The sequence below is a fragment of the Engystomops pustulosus genome, chromosome 2, assembly GCF_040894005.1.
Source record: "Engystomops pustulosus chromosome 2, aEngPut4.maternal, whole genome shotgun sequence".
Taxonomy (NCBI): Eukaryota; Metazoa; Chordata; class Amphibia; order Anura; family Leptodactylidae; genus Engystomops; species Engystomops pustulosus.
The window spans coordinates 226,721,934-226,741,820 of record NC_092412.1 but is presented as its reverse complement, the minus strand read 5'-3'; the positions used below and the strand labels follow the sequence as shown (position 1 = coordinate 226,741,820).

The following is a 19,887-nucleotide window of genomic DNA, read 5'->3' as shown; positions in this document are numbered from 1 at the left end:
TTCTTGTTGCCACGCGCCACCAACAATCTGCGTACGGCTCGTGCATATTTAATTATACAATGTTCTCCAAATCAGCTTTGTTTTTGGTTTCAGACGTCTTTCTATTGTGACTGCAATTTTGAAACTTTTCGTAAGGGGTTTAACCATTCATAGTGGTCATGTTATATAAACTTTTTTTTACCATGCGTTTCTGAATCATAACACATGAGTAAACATATTAAATAAATAAACTATATATACCGTATATACATATATACTGTATATATTTCCGGTAGTAAAATGGTTTAGTGAAAACTAGCTTTTTTTACAAGGAGATAAATGTAATTACAGTATATACTTGAGTATAAGCCAACCCTAATTTAAGATGATTTACCTAATTTTACCACAAAATGACAGGAAAACCTATTGACTTCAGTTTAAGCCTAGGGTGGGAAATACATTGGTCCCAGCTTCCTCCCAGGTATATAGCCCCAGACCATATGGATGCCAGCCGGCCCCAGACCATATGGATGCCAGCCGGCCCCAGACCATATGGATGCCAGCCGGCCCCAGACCATATGGATGCCAGCCGGCCCCAGACCATATGGATGCCAGCCGGCCCCAGACCATATGGATGCCAGCCGGCCCCAGACCATATGGATGCCAGCCGGCCCCAGACCATATGGATGCCAGCCGGCCCCAGACCATATGGATGCCAGCCGGCCCCAGACCATATGGATGCCAGCCGGCCCCAGACCATATGGATGCCAGCCGGCCCCAGACCATATGGATGCCAGCCGGCCCCAGACCATATGGATGCCAGCCGGCCCCAGACCATATGGATGCCAGCCGGCCCCAGACCATATGGATGCCAGCCGGCCCCAGACCATATGGATGCCAGCCGGCCCCAGACCATATGGATGCCAGCCGGCCCCAGACCATATGGATGCCAGCCGGCCCCAGACCATATGGATGCCAGCCGGCCCCAGACCATATGGATGCCAGCCGGCCCCAGACCATATGGATGCCAGCCGGCCCCAGACCATATGGATGCCAGCCGGCCCCAGACCATATGGATGCCAGCCGGCCCCAGACCATATGGATGCCAGCCGGCCCCAGACCATATGGATGCCAGCCGGCCCCAGACCATATGGATGCCAGCCGGCCCCAGACCATATGGATGCCAGCCGGCCCCAGACCATATGGATGCCAGCCGGCCCCAGACCATATGGATGCCAGCCGGCCCCAGACCATATGGATGCCAGCCGGCCCCAGACCATATGGATGCCAGCCGGCCCCAGACCATATGGATGCCAGCCGGCCCCAGACCATATGGATGCCAGCCGGCCCCAGACCATATGGATGCCAGCCGGCCCCAGACCATATGGATGCCAGCCGGCCCCAGACCATATGGATGCCAGCCGGCCCCAGACCATATGGATGCCAGCCGGCCCCAGAGTATATAGCCAGCCTACCCTACAGTATACAGTATAGCCCCCCAAGTATATATAGCCAGCCTGCCCCAGAGTATATGGATGCCAGCCTGCCCCAGAGTATATGGATGCCAGCCTGCCCCAGAGTATATGGATGCCAGCCTGCCCCAGAGTATATGAATGCCAGCCTGCCCCAGAGTATATGAATGCCAGCCTGCCCCAGAGTATATGGATGCCAGCCTGCCCCAGAGTATATGGATGCCAGCCTGCCCCAGAGTATATGGATGCCAGCCTGCCCCAGAGTATATGGATGCCAGCCTGCCCCAGAGTATATGGATGCCAGCCTGCCCCAGAGTATATGGATGCCAGCCTGCCCCAGAGTATATGGATGCCAGCCTGCCCCAGAGTATATGGATGCCAGCCTGCCCCAGAGTATATGGATGCCAGCCTGCCCCAGAGTATATGGATGCCAGCCAGCCCCACAGTATATAGACAGCCAGCCCCACAGTATATAGACAGCCCCCTGCCCACAGACGGGCTGGGGAGTGATTAAAAAAAAATAAAATAAAGCTGTACTCAGCTCCTCTGTCGCTCCCAGTGTCCTGGGACGCCGTCTCGCCGTGCCCCCATCTGTATAGAGGGGCACGGAAGGTGCACCGTGTTCAGCTTCCGGCTTGCAATGGTGGCCGGCCACACCAACCTGTCCCTATTCCCTGTGCTATATCAGTCGCTGAGATATGGGGACGGGTAGGCATGGCCCCCCAGAAGTTGAACTCAGCGCAGCTTCCGTATCCCTGCAAACGCGGGACACCGGGAGAGCATTTCAAATAAGATTGTGTCACATTTTTGCCATGCATGAAATGCTCCAAATGTTGAACCAATCTTTGGGATTTCCCTATATAGTCTGATGTAAAAAAAATTGTGATATGTGGGCTCTTTCTACTGTACTTTCGTTAGTATACTGCAAAACAAATATTTTTTTTTAGAAGACAGGCATAAAAAAGGTATCCAGTTAAATTCTAGATATAATGGGGGAGATTTATCATAAGTCTTTTAGAGCACATCAGTTCTAGTTGCTCATGGCAACCAATCAGAGCTCGGCTTTTTTTTTTTTTCTCACAGCAGTTTATAAAATGAAAGCTGAGCTCCGATTGGTTCCCATGGGCAAATAGAACAGTTTACCTCAGAAACTTCATGAGGTTCAATGTTTTTATGTATTTAACATACTGTAGATAGCCTATGAGATATGGATGAGCCTATATGGCATCCATCACTGGCCATCACTTGTAGACAAAAAACCTAATGTGAACACAGCCCAAGAGGCAGCAAAGCTGTTCTGCCACCAAGGCTTTGACATTTTGGCATCGAATCCCATTCCACTTCATGTAACTAACCAGTCATAACCTAATAATTATCTATCACTTCACAGATAAGAAGTGGGCGAGTTTCTTAGACAAACTACTCATCTCCAACCTACAGTACCTACCACTTAGTGAAGTTTTGTGAGGAGGAAACTGTAATAGATGAAGTTTTCTCTACTCTCCCTAACAACTACGAAATTGGTGAGGTTTATTGTACCAGGTGCCCATAACTGGCATCACCCAATAATAAGGCACCTTACACCTGAAAATTCAGCACAAAATCCTCAGGATTTATAGTTACATTACAAGGACAGAGGTGACACATAGCGAGTACAATAACACACAACTGGATATGACTCTTTCTAATTAAATTAATAGCAATATGAAGGAAACAAATGTTCCATTAGGCGCGGGGTGCTGACATATCTTCACCTGGGTAAATACGCCGTGTGACTATTCTTATGGTAATACAATGTTGAAGAGCTGTAATTAAGTAAAACCTATCATTAACAATGTCATAATCCCCTTCAACCGAAAATCTAACCACAGATTATTTACATAATTTTCAGGTTGATGTCATCGGCTGTTGTTCGCTGTTAATGCTGTATACCCGCATTTATGATCGCGACCACCCCGAGAAGGCATCGGAAAATAGACCGATGCCCCTGGCACGCCGCCAAAGGCTTATGCCACGACTATATAACAATCTTACTTATGTCTACATGCCTTAAGGCAATCAGTTAACATTATTAAATATCCGATATTATGATAAATTCATATTACACCATTTGCTGGGAAAGGTTTTATCTTTACAGGTGACTTGTCCCCAGCACATGTCATAATAGTCTCCTACTGACTTACACTCAGCTGGTACAGGCTAGCATGGATTTATAGTAGATTTATTTTATTTATTTCCTGGACATAGTACATACTGTCTTATCTGCAGGTAGCATGTTATAGAGCAGGAGGAGCTGAGCACAGTGATAGTGTCCTATTTGCAGGGAACCTGCTATAGAGGAATATGATCTCTGCTTAGTGTACATAGTGTTGTATTTGCAGGGAGTTTGTTATAGAGAAGCAGCTGAGTAGTGTCCTGACGGCAGGAGAAGATGAGCCAATTATACATAGGTTATAGAGCAAAGATAACTGAGCAGATTGCTGTATAACATCTTGCCTGCAGATAAGACACTAAATACAGACAGACTTGAGCAGACTGTACTTGGTCAGCAGGCTGGGTTTTATAGAGCAGGAGGAGATTAGTTATAGTGTCCTATCTACAGGTAGTATATTATAGAGCAGAAGGAGCTCGATTGTACAAAGTGTTCTACCTCAAGGCAGCTTGTTATAGATCAGGAGAGGCAGAACAGATTGATGTATAATTTTGTCTAAAAAGGCATTCTTTTAATTCCTGCCCATTCTGTATAAATGATGTTGACCCTCCGAAAAGGATAATCTGTTAAGGACTGCTTGCTTGACTCCTGACACATATGCACATGGACAATGTATGGCTTTACCTTTAGAGAATTTAGTTTCCTTGTATCTAGCAAAGTCCGTATGTAAATTGAATATTAGGAAGCATGCTATGCAAAGGACTATATACCGATATTCAGCAGAGATTCTGAAAACAACTGAGTTACCCATCCATTGTCGGTAAGGTGCAATGACCATGAACTACAACCACCTATGTCACAGAGGTATGTTGCCATTCCACTCTATAAAATCATCTCTTATCAACATCCCTATAAAATCGCCATATAAGTCCAAAAGTAAACTGCTGTGCACCCAAACTACAACACATCTATTAAAACTGGGCCACAAAGGACACCCATTCTCTTCATATACAAGCTATCTCCTACCATACGTATACATGTATAGTATACTGTAACAGTCACAGCTCCATAATTCATCCCTTCAACCAGCTAAAAACACCAATGTGTCATGTACAGCTGGCTGGATGGTGACGACAATGATGTCCCAAGATACAAGTCACAAGTTTTATTCACCCACAAAACTTGCCATTGCTGCAAATAATTTGATCAAAAGTGGGAAGGGTTCACATATTTATATAAGAGTAGCATAAGTAGGATTCCCTTGTGTGACCACAGTGATCTTGATAATTTTGGGGCAAGCTTTGTAATAATGTGACACAATGTTTATAAACCACAAATGTGGCTTCCTAGTTGGTGGTGAAATCCTAAAACTGAGACCAATGTGATTTTGATCCTTCTACCAATATTACACAGGATTTATCCTTTTTGTATGCCTCAAGTTTAAAATTGATCTGCAAACTAAGGATTGCTGTTAAAAGCAAACCCAATATCTAGGTATGGTACCCAAGCAACTAGGTTTGTGGTGGAATAGCAAGGACCCCTATAAGCCCACCACATGTCTCTCGCCTTCTTTATACATAAAACCTGGCAATGGGGAGTAATTCAGGTCATAATTAACCATAGACAGCTCGTTTCAAAATGCCTTAATATAATGGCACTTACAGCACACGGAATATCACTCCCCCACACACAGCACATCTGAGTAATTTCTGACATACATAATATCCAGGCAACGAGATAGAAAAACCAAAAGAATAGGCAGCATAACAAATATCCCACTTTAGCCACAGTCACGTTCCCCTAGCAGACTTATCTAAAATCTTTGCCTAAAATTTTTTTCAATACAAGATTTAAAAAAAAAAAAAAAAAAATGGAACAGAGGTGAAAAAAATGGTATATATATCAGCTGCGTAGTAAGTGCTCTGTAAAGGAATGAAGGGTAGCTCGAACTGAAGGGTTCTGGTTCCTCTAATGGAAATCCAATTTTTTTTTTCATCCTACAATGTAATAACGGATGAGGGGTCTCCTTGAGAAAGTCTAGCTGGTGAAAGGGGTCTTACATGCAAATGCATACAAGCTCTGCTCCAAGGTGCTGGTTCTTTATGAGGAGATCCAGCTGGTGGAAGGGGTCTTATAGGGATGCATATAAGCTCTCTTCCAATGTGCTGGTTCTGTATGAAAAGATCCAGTTGGTGGAAGGGGTCTTACAGGCACTGCATACAATTTTTCCTCCAAGGTTTTGGTTCCTCTTGTGGAGATCCAGCTGGTGGAAGGGGTCTTACAGGCAATGCATACAAGCTCTCCTCCAAGGTTTTGGTTCCTCTTGTGGAGATCCAGCTGGTGGAAGGCAATGCTGACTGGGAGTTAGGTCTCTTCCTAAGTAATGGTGGTTCTTGGTGTTGAGTAATTTTTTCTTGGAAAAGACATGTATGTAAACTCTCCTCCAAGGTACTGGTACTTCTTGTGGTGTAAGGGGTCTTTCAGGTAAGGGTCCTTAGGTAAAACATGAGTCTGAGTTAACTGAGACCCTGGAGAACTGATGTAGGAGGTTTTACAGGGAAAAGTATGTAAATGCATATCACCAGAACAGCCAAGTACAACAGGTTCCAAAGTAAACGTAGCAATAACCTAGAAATTCTACTTCTCGACAAGCAAGTAAAGTATAATTTAGTATACTGCTGTACGTGGTTAATTCCAATAAAAAGACAGACTGTACTAACACCTGAGAGATTCTACTTCGGACTACAGAAGTAAACCTACTAATTCTAATTCGGGCAAAAGTGACATTTTAATTTAGCCAACTAGATCATTATAACATGACCATATAAATATTATAAAAATCTCTTACCTCAGGAAGCAATCCCTCTGTGGGAGTGGGTGAGACTCCATCCACACTGTCTTGGCTCCTGGCACTGAGCTGTGGGGACATGGTGGGAGATTCATCGATGTAGGGCATCGTTTCTGACCCCTCACGAGAGCTCTTCTGCTCTTCATTCCCTTCAGCGTCGTAGCCGTCGGTCCCGTAGTTGAAATCTGTGACGAGGAACAAGAAAGGCCGTTGAGTGCCTTCAATAAGGGCGGCCAGCGAAGAGGCGTACGGCTTGTGCCTGGGGGTCATACTGGCATCTGAGCTTCTTGAGAGGAGAAGTGAAAATGAAGCACGAGGAGATTGTAAAAAAAAAAAAAATTAACAGGCTGGAAAAAAATGTAGACGACTCGAGAGGGAAGAAGGAAACGAGAACACAATAAAAAAGAGAGAGAGGGCAAACAAGTTTATAAATGTAAATGAGCAGGTGTTGAGGGAGAGCAGCAAAAAAATGAAATTTATACAAGCTGGAAAAACGAGTTACGTGAATGCAAAGCGGAAAAACTGTGAATTTAAATAAACGGAGAAAAAATTTGCAATAATATCTGCCGAGAGGAGATGATGTGAGGAGAGCAGAGGAAAGCGCAGGAGAAGCATCAGAAGGCGAGAGAAGCAGCCGGTCCCGTGTTTAACGTGGCAAATACAGAGGTCAATTGACCACCTCCGAAACGCACTACGACTGGAGGATTAGGGGAAGCCTGTGAGCTTGTGAAAACTGGAAAATCAGCGGCTGTCCACAGATGACAGCATCTGAGCTATTCCGGGCCCTGCTCGTTGCCTCCTTCTCTGAGTCACAGAGACAGAAGGGGGGTGTGGGGGCTCACTGTTTCCATTTTAAAGCTCCAGTTTATTGTACAAATACAATTTAGAAAAAGGTTCATGTAATAAAATTTAAAAAATTTACCGTGGAGTGCAGCGCGCACTTCTCTGCCAATTGTTTTGTTGTATGTGTTTTTTCTCTCTCTCCCCCCGAGCGCTGTTTTTTTTTTTTGTTCTATATGTTTAAGATTTAACTCTAAATCATAGGCCTTAAGCCCCTGGAACGGGCGTCGCCATGGCAACCTTCAATGCAGTATTTTTTTTTTTAGCAAATGTGCAGACACTTTTACAAAGTCCTAATCGGTGACTGGGGAGAGGAGTGGGTTTTTACGGAGTGGAAGAGAACGGACACGAAACAAAACAGGGAAAGAGATGAAGTGAAAAGAAAAGGCAGGTAAATGGCGGATGAATGGTACAAAACGCCAAAGTGTGGTGCAACCCATGACAACCTGCATTAAATCTACACAATTATTTATTATGACTCTTCACATTTAAGGGGATCTCAGGAGAAGTAAAAGCACAACTTTGAAAAAACAGCGCTGCACCGGACTTTGGGCTGTGTGCGGTACTGCAGCTTTTTTTTTTAAAAAAAAGAAAGAATAGATAAAAGCTGGAAAGCCGCAACAGGTGTGGTGCAGATTAATTTTTTTTAAATTCCTAGACAAACCCTTTAAGAAGGCTTCTTATACCATCACTGCTTGACACAAAATCAACATATAACAATATTAATTTCACTGGCATATATTGTACCAGTGACAACAATTTGGATGGATTTCTTCCGGGACCAATACGGAAATTATCCCAACACTCCATCAAGACGATTCATCTTCCTATATACACTATGTAGTTATCTTTAAAGATGACCTGTCGCCTCCCAAAAAATTCTTCAAGTAATAATATTCAGATTCAAACTATATTACTGTGCTCCTCCATTATTCCTCCTAGAAATGTGTGAATAAACTGACAATAGGGTGTTACCAGATAACAGCACACTGGGTAATGTATGGAGGGACATAACTGTTTGTCAAGACAATTCGTTATTTGTACACTTCCAGGAGGAATAACAGAGGAAATTGACAACAGAATTTTTATTTTTAAAAAAAAACCCGCTATGAATATTATTTACACAAAGTTTCCAACTTCTTCATACATGTCTATGAGGAATAACCTCTGTGGTCCTGTTCCTCTGTTATTCCTCATGCAAATGAATGAAGAACTATGAAAATTATATTTTTTGGAGCGTCTATTTTTTTTAATCCCCTGCAATCCAACACCTCTGTTTACTTTTGATGTGCAATTACAGGGGGTTTAATAGCCGCTCCAGAAATATTATTTTCACACTAAAATGCTTATAGGAGAGATGAGGTTCCTCTTTACAAAACTTATATATTCGATGACATCAAAATTATCCAGGGATATACTATTAAAACAAAAAAAACAACATTACTAAGGGAAAAACACCTCCAAAATGTAAGACTTAATGTATATTTAGAAAGAAAATAATTGGGGAAAAGTAGTCAGCATTTGTGCTGATGTATAGTATATTACCTGTCCTGACTTTCATGGCTCTATCTTTCCCCGTGTGGCGCTATTTTCCATGGAGGGCGGAGGGGTCACCTCCTCCTTTCCAGAGCCCGGCGGGCATACAGCTGTGTGAATGTACCCTTATACTCTGTGTGATACTAACCAGTCGTGCACCTGTGTGACATCACATTACCAAGTATATAACGAGCAGTGCACCTGTGTGACCATGGTCAGAGTTCTGTCCACTGGAAGTAAATATAAAAGCTTTCTATATAATGACAGCAAGCAGAGATCTGGAAAGCTGAGAGGAGTTGATACAGAACGTATATTGGAAGATTGTAGGACTTTTTATCATAAAAACAAGAACATTAATTTGCTGAAATGGGAAAACCCCTTCAACTTCCAAAACGGAACAAATATTGGAAATCTGATTGCTATAAATTTTTTATCCCACCTTCCTGTTACAGAAAAAATGCTCTTCATCCAATGTGGCGGCCATGTTCCTGTTATCCAATATGGCGGCCATGTTGCTGTCATCCAATATGGCAGCCACGTTCCTGTCATCTACTATGGCATAAGTAATAAGCTCTCCAACACACTACTTACTGGAGTATTACGTATGTGTAATTTTCCCTTAGGTTTGTGAAATAATAGGGTGTCCTGGAACCTGGGACTATTCCGGACAGGCAGGTTGTGTTGCTGTAGTGTTTCCGGGGATCCCCCGCTATCAGTTCTTCTTCAGGAGATGAGCTCTATGATTTCCAAACCCATAAATGTCACCGCCGCCTCCAGCGAGACAATCCTCATACACCTCCGCTTTTCCAGAATGGATTAGTCTCATTTACATAATTAATGTACAGTAAAAGCAGGAGGTGGATGTAACGTCAGGGAAAAGAGTGCACGGCGATCAATAGCTTTTACCCAGCGAGTGCACAATACTCAGTAAATACTGGAGACCATCGTTGTAGCCATCAGCAAAATAGCCGATCCACTAGGCACAAAGCAACAGTGAACCTAAGGGTGATGTCCCACATGGCGTTTTTTGGTCCGCTTTTAAACATCCGTTTTCAGTCCGTTTTTGGCTGTTTACCATGCATTTGGCTGCTTACAACCCGTTTATTTATTAAGATAATTGGGAAAAACTGACCAAAAACCCCATGTGTGGGATCACCTTAAGGGATTCTGGATAGGGTTTACTTCAACTCTGACAAGGTTTGTGCTCAGACATCAGAAATCCATTGCTATCAAGATAAGAGGAGATCCCTACAGAGACCCCCAAATACATCTCCAAGTCATTGGCTCATAGAGGAATATTAGGGCGACCCCGTACACGTTAAAGTAAATTACACTTATCCTCTACCCTATATGTAAATAGGGGATAAGAGTCTGATCATTGGTGGTCCATCTACTGGGGGCACCAAGCAATCACAAAAGCGGAGGTCCCATGTGAATGCAGTGGAGGTGGAGCACACGTGTGACACCACTCCATCTACTTCTACAGGACAGAGAGAAGGCTCCAAAATAAGAAAGATTCAAGGGTGAAGAAATTGCGCCCAGACTTTTTATAATTAAGGCAATCAAGGCAGATGATCAAAGCCGAGGCTTCACAGTGGAGAAGATCTATTTTTTCTATTTTTGACTTCGTGTTCCACATTTATCAAAAGATTAAGGCAGTTTTTAGACACACTCATGGCTAGTATGACAAAAGGGTGTGGCCTCTGTAAAGAGGGCGGGGCTGCACGGTGTAAAAACAGTGTGGCAAAAATTATACAACAGCAAAACAAATGAGATGAAGTTATACAAGACAGTCTGATACTAGACCAGAATTATCAAAGCTTCTGATGCTGGATGATGATTCTTGAGCAGAATAACATTGTCTAATATTACTTTGACACTTAACAAATTTGCCACAAATAAATTCAAACTCATTCTAATTTTGATTGCAGGTAGTCAATTAAAATGAGTTTAATAGCAGTTTTGACCATAAAAATCTGCAGATAGTGTTAGGTTTTGTCCCTGGAGAATAACTTTGTGTGTTAGTAGTAGCAGGACTATGTAAAAGGCTTTTATATTCCAGATTCTTATATTCCCCATGCTTTTATATTCAAACAGAAGCCAGATATTGCTCTTACCCAAAGTTGTGGGTAGGGGCTGTGCTGGGTTAAATGAAGAGATCTAAGTGTATCAGAGCATTCCAAGTCCAGCTACAATCCTGGAATATAAATGTATTCTTCACAGTCCTGCTGCTACTAACAACACACACACAGAGGCATGATTACACAGATCTCAAGGGCCAATACATAAGACCATCTGCAGACCCTTCCCCAGGTTTTGGACCCGATATCCCATCATTTTACTATACCGAATGTCTCGCTTGTCTAAAATTTTTGATAGAATCAGCAACAGAGGCTCCAAGTGCATATGTGAACAAAGCCTGATGCAGATTTTTACAGCCAAATCCAGTAACTGAGTGGGGTTGAATCCACCCCAGGCTTTGGCTCATAAACCGCACGTGTGCCTCTAGCCTAAAGGAGTCTAGAAATGGAGAGGTTAAAGACGAAGCAGAGGGAGAGATGAGCAGAATGGGATTTTGTGTTTGCGTGATAAGCCGTGGGAGGACTATAATTATTTTCAAAAGAACTTCTGCAGGCGAGATACTGGGTTAACCCTTTAGATGAAATAAGAGAGCATCATGGGATATGTCACAGACGCGCTTCTCTGTATACAACATCGCACAAGGCCGCATACTATCGTTCCAGATACAAAACAGTTAACGACTACGTGACTCCGGTTCAATAACTTAATCCCATGTCATAGAGAGTCACTCTCTTACTCCAAGATGACACATCGCACACTCCAGTTTCTACCTCGTGATATAACTTATGCAAGGTCACAGGCCCCGGCCATAACATATGACTCCAAACATCAGCGCACCAGAGGTTAATCCAGGAATTAGTTGTATTCTTTTACATGGAATTGTTCTGCAGAAATTCTCTGAATAATGACTTCTTTTCAGGCAGCAGCGATTAGGAAGAGGTGAGGAGGTGGAATCCCCTACTGCTTCCGTGTCAGTGTCCCTGCCAAAAATAGTCACCATTTATGAAGCCAGTGCTCCCTGGATGGTGGGAAGAGAGAGATTCGATCCATGCAGCCAAGAGCATACTGTGACCTAAAATTGCTTAAAGGGGTTGTCCGGCCATAGCAAGTTAGGGCCCAACCTGCTCCGTGATGGATCCCCCACAAATCACAATGAGGATCTGTTGTACCCCTGTTGCACTCGAGAAGAATGGAGCAGCCAGTCGCACATGCGCCAGCTGCTCCGTTCGTCTCTATGGATAGACAGACAACTGCACTGAATAAGGCCTTTCTTGCTATGAAAGGTCCTGATCACGGGCTGAGTTTGAATCGCATTTAGAAATATTATTCAACCACAGAAGGTGAGGAGCTCCGACCCGGTTGCAGATGTGTTTGGACCAAATTGCTTGCATTCGGGAACAAGCAGCACGTGTTTTGCCACTTAATAATGTCAAACGTGCTGCAAATTTCGCCACCGCTTTGTAAAGAATGAAAGCGGAGCAACACCTGCTGCAATTACTCTCCGAATTCCATCATTTCTAGCTTTTTTAGGTATTCAACAAAATCCGATATAGATTTCCAACAACAGAAAATCAGCAGCAGATGTTTCCTCTGTAGATTCCTCTTAAGCGAGTTTGGTCGGTGAAGTTCACTCCTGGTGGTTTTTGGGACTTAAAGGACCGAACCTCTAATCTCTGCATAGAACGGACATGCTGAGTCAGTATTTCATGTGCTAAAGAAGTATTTGTGGGAAAGTCCTAAATTCCTTCTCCACAGACAATTTTGTGGCTGCCTGTGGTCTATATACACGTGACAGGATATGCTCAATAACTTTTCCACTATAGAGGTTCCCGGAAAAGCAAGAAATAAATTGACAACTGGATTTCACCATTCTCCGTATTGTTACTTATTGGTGTCAGCTTCTCATTATAAAGGAAATCATTTCGGGAATGTTCACACGGTGCATTTTGAGTCACAACCCAAAAGCCTCCAACACTGCACAATGTTTCCACAGCATGTGATTACGTTTGGAGCCTTTGGATTGAGTCTCAAAATGCACAGCGGAAACACAGACAAGTTAAACCCTACAATTTGCCTCCAAAAATCTTGGAGGGCATTCATGATGCCTTCTAATCTGTTTTTGGGCTTAGATGACATGAACATATCTTAACTCCAGGAAATTTGGACTTTGTCCCCCTTCAGCATAACTTAAAGCACTTAGTTAAGCGGTGGGTGTCACAGGGGCAGGGTTCAGTGGACATTCTGGCTTTCCCAATTTACAATAGCCTGCACCATAAAAGTGGAGCAGCCATATCGGTTGAGATACTGTATAATGTCATTCCAGCACCCTAGTGATGAGCCGTATTAACAAAGAGGTCAGAATCTCTTAGAAACTCAGCGAATCCTGAACTCGGGAGGAATAATTAAGTCCTATGTATAAATAACTGACCCCCTTTGAGTCAAGTTCACATGCGTTTTTTAATTGGTTTTGACTACAATAAAACAATAGGACGGGCCTCACCAAAATGCATATGCGCATTTACTGAAACGCATGTGTTTTGGAATGAGCATGAGTGAACATTACCTAAGGAGGCAAACACAGCAATACCAAAATTATTGAAGTCATAATTTTGTCAGGCTTTAAGGCGCTTTCGCATGCTGGATAAGTTTCAGATGCGTTTTTAAGCACATCCAAAATGCATGTGGGAGAGGCTTGGCCCCAAAGCATATACGTTTCCACTAAAACGCACACGTTTTGGAGTGTGCAACACATGTTTTGCATGTCAATAATACAAAACATATGGCGATTATCCATAACACATGCATTTAAGTGAAAAAGCATGCTGCATTTGCACCAAGCCCCACCAATTTGCGTCTTGGATGCGTTTAAAAATGCATTCGAAACATATGCAAAACCCAACGTGTGAACAGGGCTTTGCTGAAATTGGAAGCAGAGCCTCTCGCTGAAATCCGTTGGAGGTGTATTTTGGCACTGGGATACCTGTGGCATGATCCATTGTGTGCATGTACATATCAGACGTTCCATGTATCTTTTTCTTATCAGTTTGCTTGGGATGTTTATTAAAGAAATAAATGGAGAAACGAACCAAATATGGAAACCTCCCTGCTAAGCCAATGGAGAATTAATGGGAGAATTGTCGAACTGGCCCACCAGAGCAGCAGAGGATCCTTTGGAGGACCCAAGCTTGAACCCACCCTGGACCCCTGACAAGCAGGAGAATATAACCTACTAATGTCTATTTACTGGGGGTTGATGGGTCCAACAGATAAAAGTACACAAGAACTGCAATCCAATAATGAATGGGAGTCTCAGTATAACCTTCTGAGATGTATATAATCTGGAATCCTTGTCATTTTACAATAATCCAAGATAAACATAAGACGCTAACCGAAGGATCTTTAAAGGATGAAAAATCTAAGACTAAACTGCTGTAAACATTGCATGATGCTTAGTCTACTGACACATTGCAGAACAGTCATTACAGATGATGACCAGAGAGGGGCACTCAACACACTCCATAACACCAGCCCCTATGGAGATGCTGTATGGAAATCCAACCCTTTCTCTGCTGTCAAACAACAACAAGCTGTCATAGACATGCCAAAAAAATTATCACCACGAGGCAAAGACTAGAACAACATCTGATAACATTACATAACAGAATGAGCCTTACATTGCAGCAAACCCTCCCGGGACCACAAGGCGCGATACAAACACTGATATGTATACAGGCAATTGGAGATTATAGATAACAATCCAATATATAATAAATCTACACACACATTTATTGGTCATGTTCTTCTATTAGAGGTAAATTCACTGTAGGTTTTCCACTGATTTTTGTTTCAGATTTCCCGTGTAAAGGTTGAAGGTTTTACACTATAAATTGCGATGGTTGAAATCCATGTCATGCAATGGGTTTTGATTTCTGCTGCGGATTTGCTTTCCTCATTCATTGGCTGCGGACTTTGCAGAGGCAATATATACACCTTACATTTTTATAATTCTAAATATGATAATCCACTCAACAATCATCTTCTAAATCCCCGGAATTGTGTAGTATAAATACTCATCTAAAAGCCTTATAAAAGGCAATAAGCAATGGAGGGCCTGTAGCCATCACATCACCACCATACAACGCTGCGAATGGAGATCCATGCACTGTTTAGTATCCATGGGGAAGGAGGGGGAGGACGCCGTTCTCCTACAGGAATCAACCTGGATAGACATAACTAGAGCACTCCGAGCATGTAACGTTTAGCCATTACAACAAACGACTCCTATGGAGGCTGAAGGTTCCGCTCCATCAATTCCAATTTAATCCTCTGACTAAACAAAGATTGATCAGGACCTGGAGGAAGTGTCACCTCAGTTTACACAAAGAGACTTCTTCCAATATCAAAGCAAAGATATTTAGGAAATGCAAGCAAAGATTCCCTGGATATAGTGGCCCCTAGAAAATATCTGAATGAAGCCAATGGCGTCATGCAGGGTCCGCACTCACCCTGCTCCTGCAGCCACTCCATTAATAGTGCAATGTAAGGCAGCGGCAAACTCCCCCAGTACAATCCATTCACTGCAGCTCCCGCTGATCCATGGATAAGAGCGGGGAAAGAAAGAGCTGGAGAACCGTCCCTGATAGTATATCTGCTCGTCTGAGAGATGAGCCTGGGTGTGAGGAGAGGAGGGGGGTGCTCGGGCCAGAAGCCGGTCAATTACCGGCACAGGGGGCTCTCTAGGGGATGCCTGGTAGAGTGTGCAGGGGCGGGGACCTCAGGGAGGATGGAAAAGGCTTATGGAATAGTACATGATGGATATGGGAGCAGCACTATCGGATTCCACTTAACGATACGGCAGAGACTGAATTGTACTGCCTGGTTTTACTCTCCCTCCAGCTGACGCTGCTTCTCTGTCTAGAGAGCTGGCCGCATCCCAACTATCCTGTATCATCAGGCTTTACTCTATAGGACCACATGGCAGGGAGAGTTCTTGGAGCTATCCGAGGTCCTTACAGGGATGACTGTCAGTAGCGGATCAGCTGTAAGCGAGACAGCAAAAACAAGCTAAAAGATCACACACAAGTCACTACTGTAGATAAATCACACACAGCAGTTAGGATCAATTCACATCTCTGAATCCCCCTTTCCCACGACAATTTTTAAGGGCCCAATTTCACGGATCCTAATAAACTAAAAATAGTGTCCGTTAGGACATGCACAACTTTCTAAAGTATCCGGTGCATTGAGCATTAAAATAATGGCGGTGTACAACGATCCGTTAAAAAGTATTGTACTTACCGGCCAATTTTCACTGTTGTGTGCATCTACCCTTAGGGTGATGCCACACATGGCATTTTTGGTCAGTTTTTAAGCATGTGTTTTCAGTCTGTTTAAAAACGCATCAATTTTTGAAAATGCATCCGGTTTTGACCGTTTACCATGCGTTTGGCTGCTTACAACCTGTTTATCTATTAAAATAATTGGGGAAAACAGACAAAACCGGTCAGGGGTTTTTAAACGGACTGAAAATGCATGCTTAAAAACGGACCAAAAACGCCATATGTGGCATCACCCTTAGGCTGCAGTCACATGTGGCGTGTAATGCATGCATTTCAAGCGCATTGTAACAACTGAAGAGGAATTTGCCTTATTAAACAAATGTTAACTATCGCATTCACAAAATGCAACTGTTAATGGATGGATTAATATCGCGTCAACTAATACGTTGTATAAACGCAAATGTTAACAGCCGTTAAATTAGGCAAATCTCTCTTCAGCCTTTGCAATGCGTTTTGAAACACGTGCGTAAAACGCCACTCGTGACCATGTCCTTTTTGTGAACCAGGCGTGAAAAGATGTACATCTGTTCTGTGTGATTGGATGGATGGCCCATGGTGCCATCCTCTGCCAACCAACACTGTACATCTTCTCTTGCAAACCAAGCAAGAAAATGCAGAAAATAAGGTAAAATCTGCAGTGAATATTCAGCAAAAGGAACAGATCTGCATTTTTTGCTACTCAAGTAAGATTATTTTTCATAGTACACAGCCTCCGTAGGAATACAGTACTAAATTTTATTGTAATGAATCCAGATCCATGCATGGGCATCAAGAGGGATTAACCAGTGCAAATCACATTCAATTTGACTCCTGAAACTACATCAAGGGTCAAAACTCCAGAAATCAATGTACATGTCGTTTTGTACCCAATTATCTATGAATGGCTCGGACAAAATCCAATCAATCTTTTTTAAAGACCAGGCTCGGACAGTGATGTCTTGCTGAAACAGGTCCTCTTTATGTAGCATTCTGTAATGTGGGTGAGCTCAGGGACAGAAGTCTTATCGGTCGTGTCTAGGGTAGATAGAGATATCAGCTCTCAGGCACCACTGCTTTATATACAATTATAAAGAGATCTATAATGAGGTCTTGTATTTGGTGGCTGTGATTAATGTGACCTTTTCTGCCAAACCGTCCGTATGTGACATCCAGTTAGTAGGAGCTTGTTCCACAATCAGTCTAGACATGATAAGCGTCACACTATTATTAGTCAGCAAGGCCCACATGCAATATGCTGACCCACATAACCATGGCACCGGTGGTGGTGATATCAGGGGATGCTCCATCAGGATCTCTTGTATCGCTTGTGACCTGCTCTCTCTGGGGAAGGCTTCTCCTTGCTAATGGTATTGACCTGTATTGTAAAACTACACCATGTGCTTTAGAATTGGACATTGACCCCATCCGGCGGTTTTATTGTCACATCACTATAATGTGCCACAAAGTGGTCAAAATAACTTTATTAAAGAGAATGTAAAGAAACTAATAATACTTTATGGATAAACCATAGGGTGCATACAGGCAGTTGGCCACTTTTCAATAAATCTCTTCCATTAGACAGGTCTCTGCATGTATACACTCACCGGCCACTTTATTAGGTACACCATGCTAGTAACGGGTTGGACCCCCTTTTGCCTTCAGAACTGCCTCAATTCTTCGTGGCATAGATTCAACAAGATGCTGGAAGCATTCCTCAGAGATTTTGGTCCATATTGACATGATGGCATCACACAGTTGCCGCAGATTTGTCGGCTGCACATCCATGATGCGAATCTCCCGTTCCACCACATCCCAAAGATGCTCTATTGGATTGAGATCTGGTGACAGTGGAGGCCATGTGAGTATAGTGACCTCATTGTCATGTTCAAGAAACCAGTCTGAGATGATTCCAGCTTTATGATATGGCGCATTATCCTGCTGAAAGTAGCCATCAGATGTTGGGTACATTGTGGTCATAAAGGGATGGACATGGTCAGCAACAATACTCAGGTAGGCTGTGGCATTGCAACGATGCTCAATTGGTACCAAGGGGCCCAAAGAGTGCCAAGAAAATATTCCCCAAACCATGACACCACCACCACCAGCCTGAACCGTTGATACAAGGCAGGATGGATCCATGCTTTCATGTTGTTGACGCCAAATTCTGACCCTACCATCTGAATGTCGCAGCAGAAATCGAGACTCTTCAGACCAGGCAACGTTTTTCCAATCTTCTACTGTCCAATTTCGATGAGCTTGTGCAAATTGTAGCCTCAGTTTCCTGTTCTTAGCTGAAAGGAGTGGCTTAGCTGAAAGGAGTTGGACGTACTGTGCGTTCAGAGATGCTCTTCTGCCTACCTTGGTTGTAACGGGTGGCGATTTGAGTCACTGTTGCCTTTCTATCAGCTCGAACCAGTCTGCCCATTCTCCTCTGACCTCTGGCATCAACAAGGCATTTCCGCCCATAGAACTGACGCTCACTGGATGTTTTTTCTTTTTCGGACCATTCTCTGTAAACCCTAGAGATGGTTGTGCGTGAAAATCCCAGTAGATCAGCAGTTTCTGAAATACTCAGACCAGCCCTTCTGGCACCAGCAACCATGCCACGTTCAAAGGCATCAAATCACCTTTCTTCCCCATACTGATGCTCGGTTTGAACTGCAGGAGATTGTCTTGACCATGTCTACATGCCTAAATGCACTGAGTTGCCGCCATGTGATTGGCTGATTAGAAATTAAGTGTTAACAAGCAGTTGGACAGGTGTACCTAATAAAGTGGCCGGTGAGTGTATATTCCGGTACCTTGGCCTCCTTTGAGAGCCTTAGCCTTTCCCTGTTCTCATCATGCTGCCCTCTGCATGTACACATAGCTACCTTCTCTTTCTAGGTGACCCTTATTGTGTCTCCTTCAGGGTGTTTCTTCTCACAGTCCATTTCACTGACAGGATGAGTGGAGGGGGACGGAGGGGGACGGAGCAGGACGAGTCATAACTCTGCAGCTCCTGCTGATCAGCAGAGCTCAGAGATGTAAACAAAGAAGCACAGAGTTAGCCCATAGCACAAACATAAGTAGCCGGACCGCTGAATCACTTGATGAACATTCAGGGATTATCCACAAGGCAGCAAAGGTACATGGGCAACTTATATAAAAGAGTGGATAACCACCATATGTTATATATACTGGCAAAAGTAGTAGTAGTGTAACTATTGAATATAGAGCCTTACTGGCGCTTTATTTATATTATAACCATATCTATCACTAATTATAAAACAAGCATCGCAGTCTGTGTGAAAGCTATGCAGAAACTTTTTGCATGTGGTTTTGCTGAAGATTAGCTGTAATGGTGCAGTTACCTGCCTATCTATTCATTCAAATTGCATTTTTTTTTACAATTAATTTACTTATTCTATGTGGCTCCACATATAGCCAAACCAATCTCTGCTTGCTCCCATTCTATAGAAATCTTCATTGTTTACTTCCAGTGGACAGAAACCTGACCATGGTCACACAGGTGCACAACTCGTTATATCACAGAGTAATCAGAGCCATGTGATATAACGAGCCGTGCACCTGTGTGACCATGGTCAGATTTCTGTCCACTGGAAGTAAATGTAGAAGCTTCCTATAGAATGACAGCAAGCAGAGATCTAGAAATCTGTG

At 43.3% G+C, this 19,887-nt stretch overlaps 1 protein-coding gene across 3 annotated transcripts in view; it reads right to left on the bottom strand.

The window, feature by feature from the left end:
- The window catches only part of ABR (ABR activator of RhoGEF and GTPase), a 217,757-nt gene that overhangs the window by 137,107 nt on the left and 60,763 nt on the right, over window positions 1-19,887 (bottom strand). For 2 of the 3 annotated variants that reach the window (XM_072138370.1, XM_072138371.1), the window contains exon 2: window positions 6,452-6,636. In XM_072138370.1, the coding sequence (XP_071994471.1) occupies window positions 6,452-6,636 (185 nt within the window). Of the gene's footprint in view, window positions 1-6,451; window positions 6,637-15,414; window positions 15,568-19,887 lie in introns of those variants that run through there. The other variant, XM_072138372.1, reaches the window with a different exon arrangement.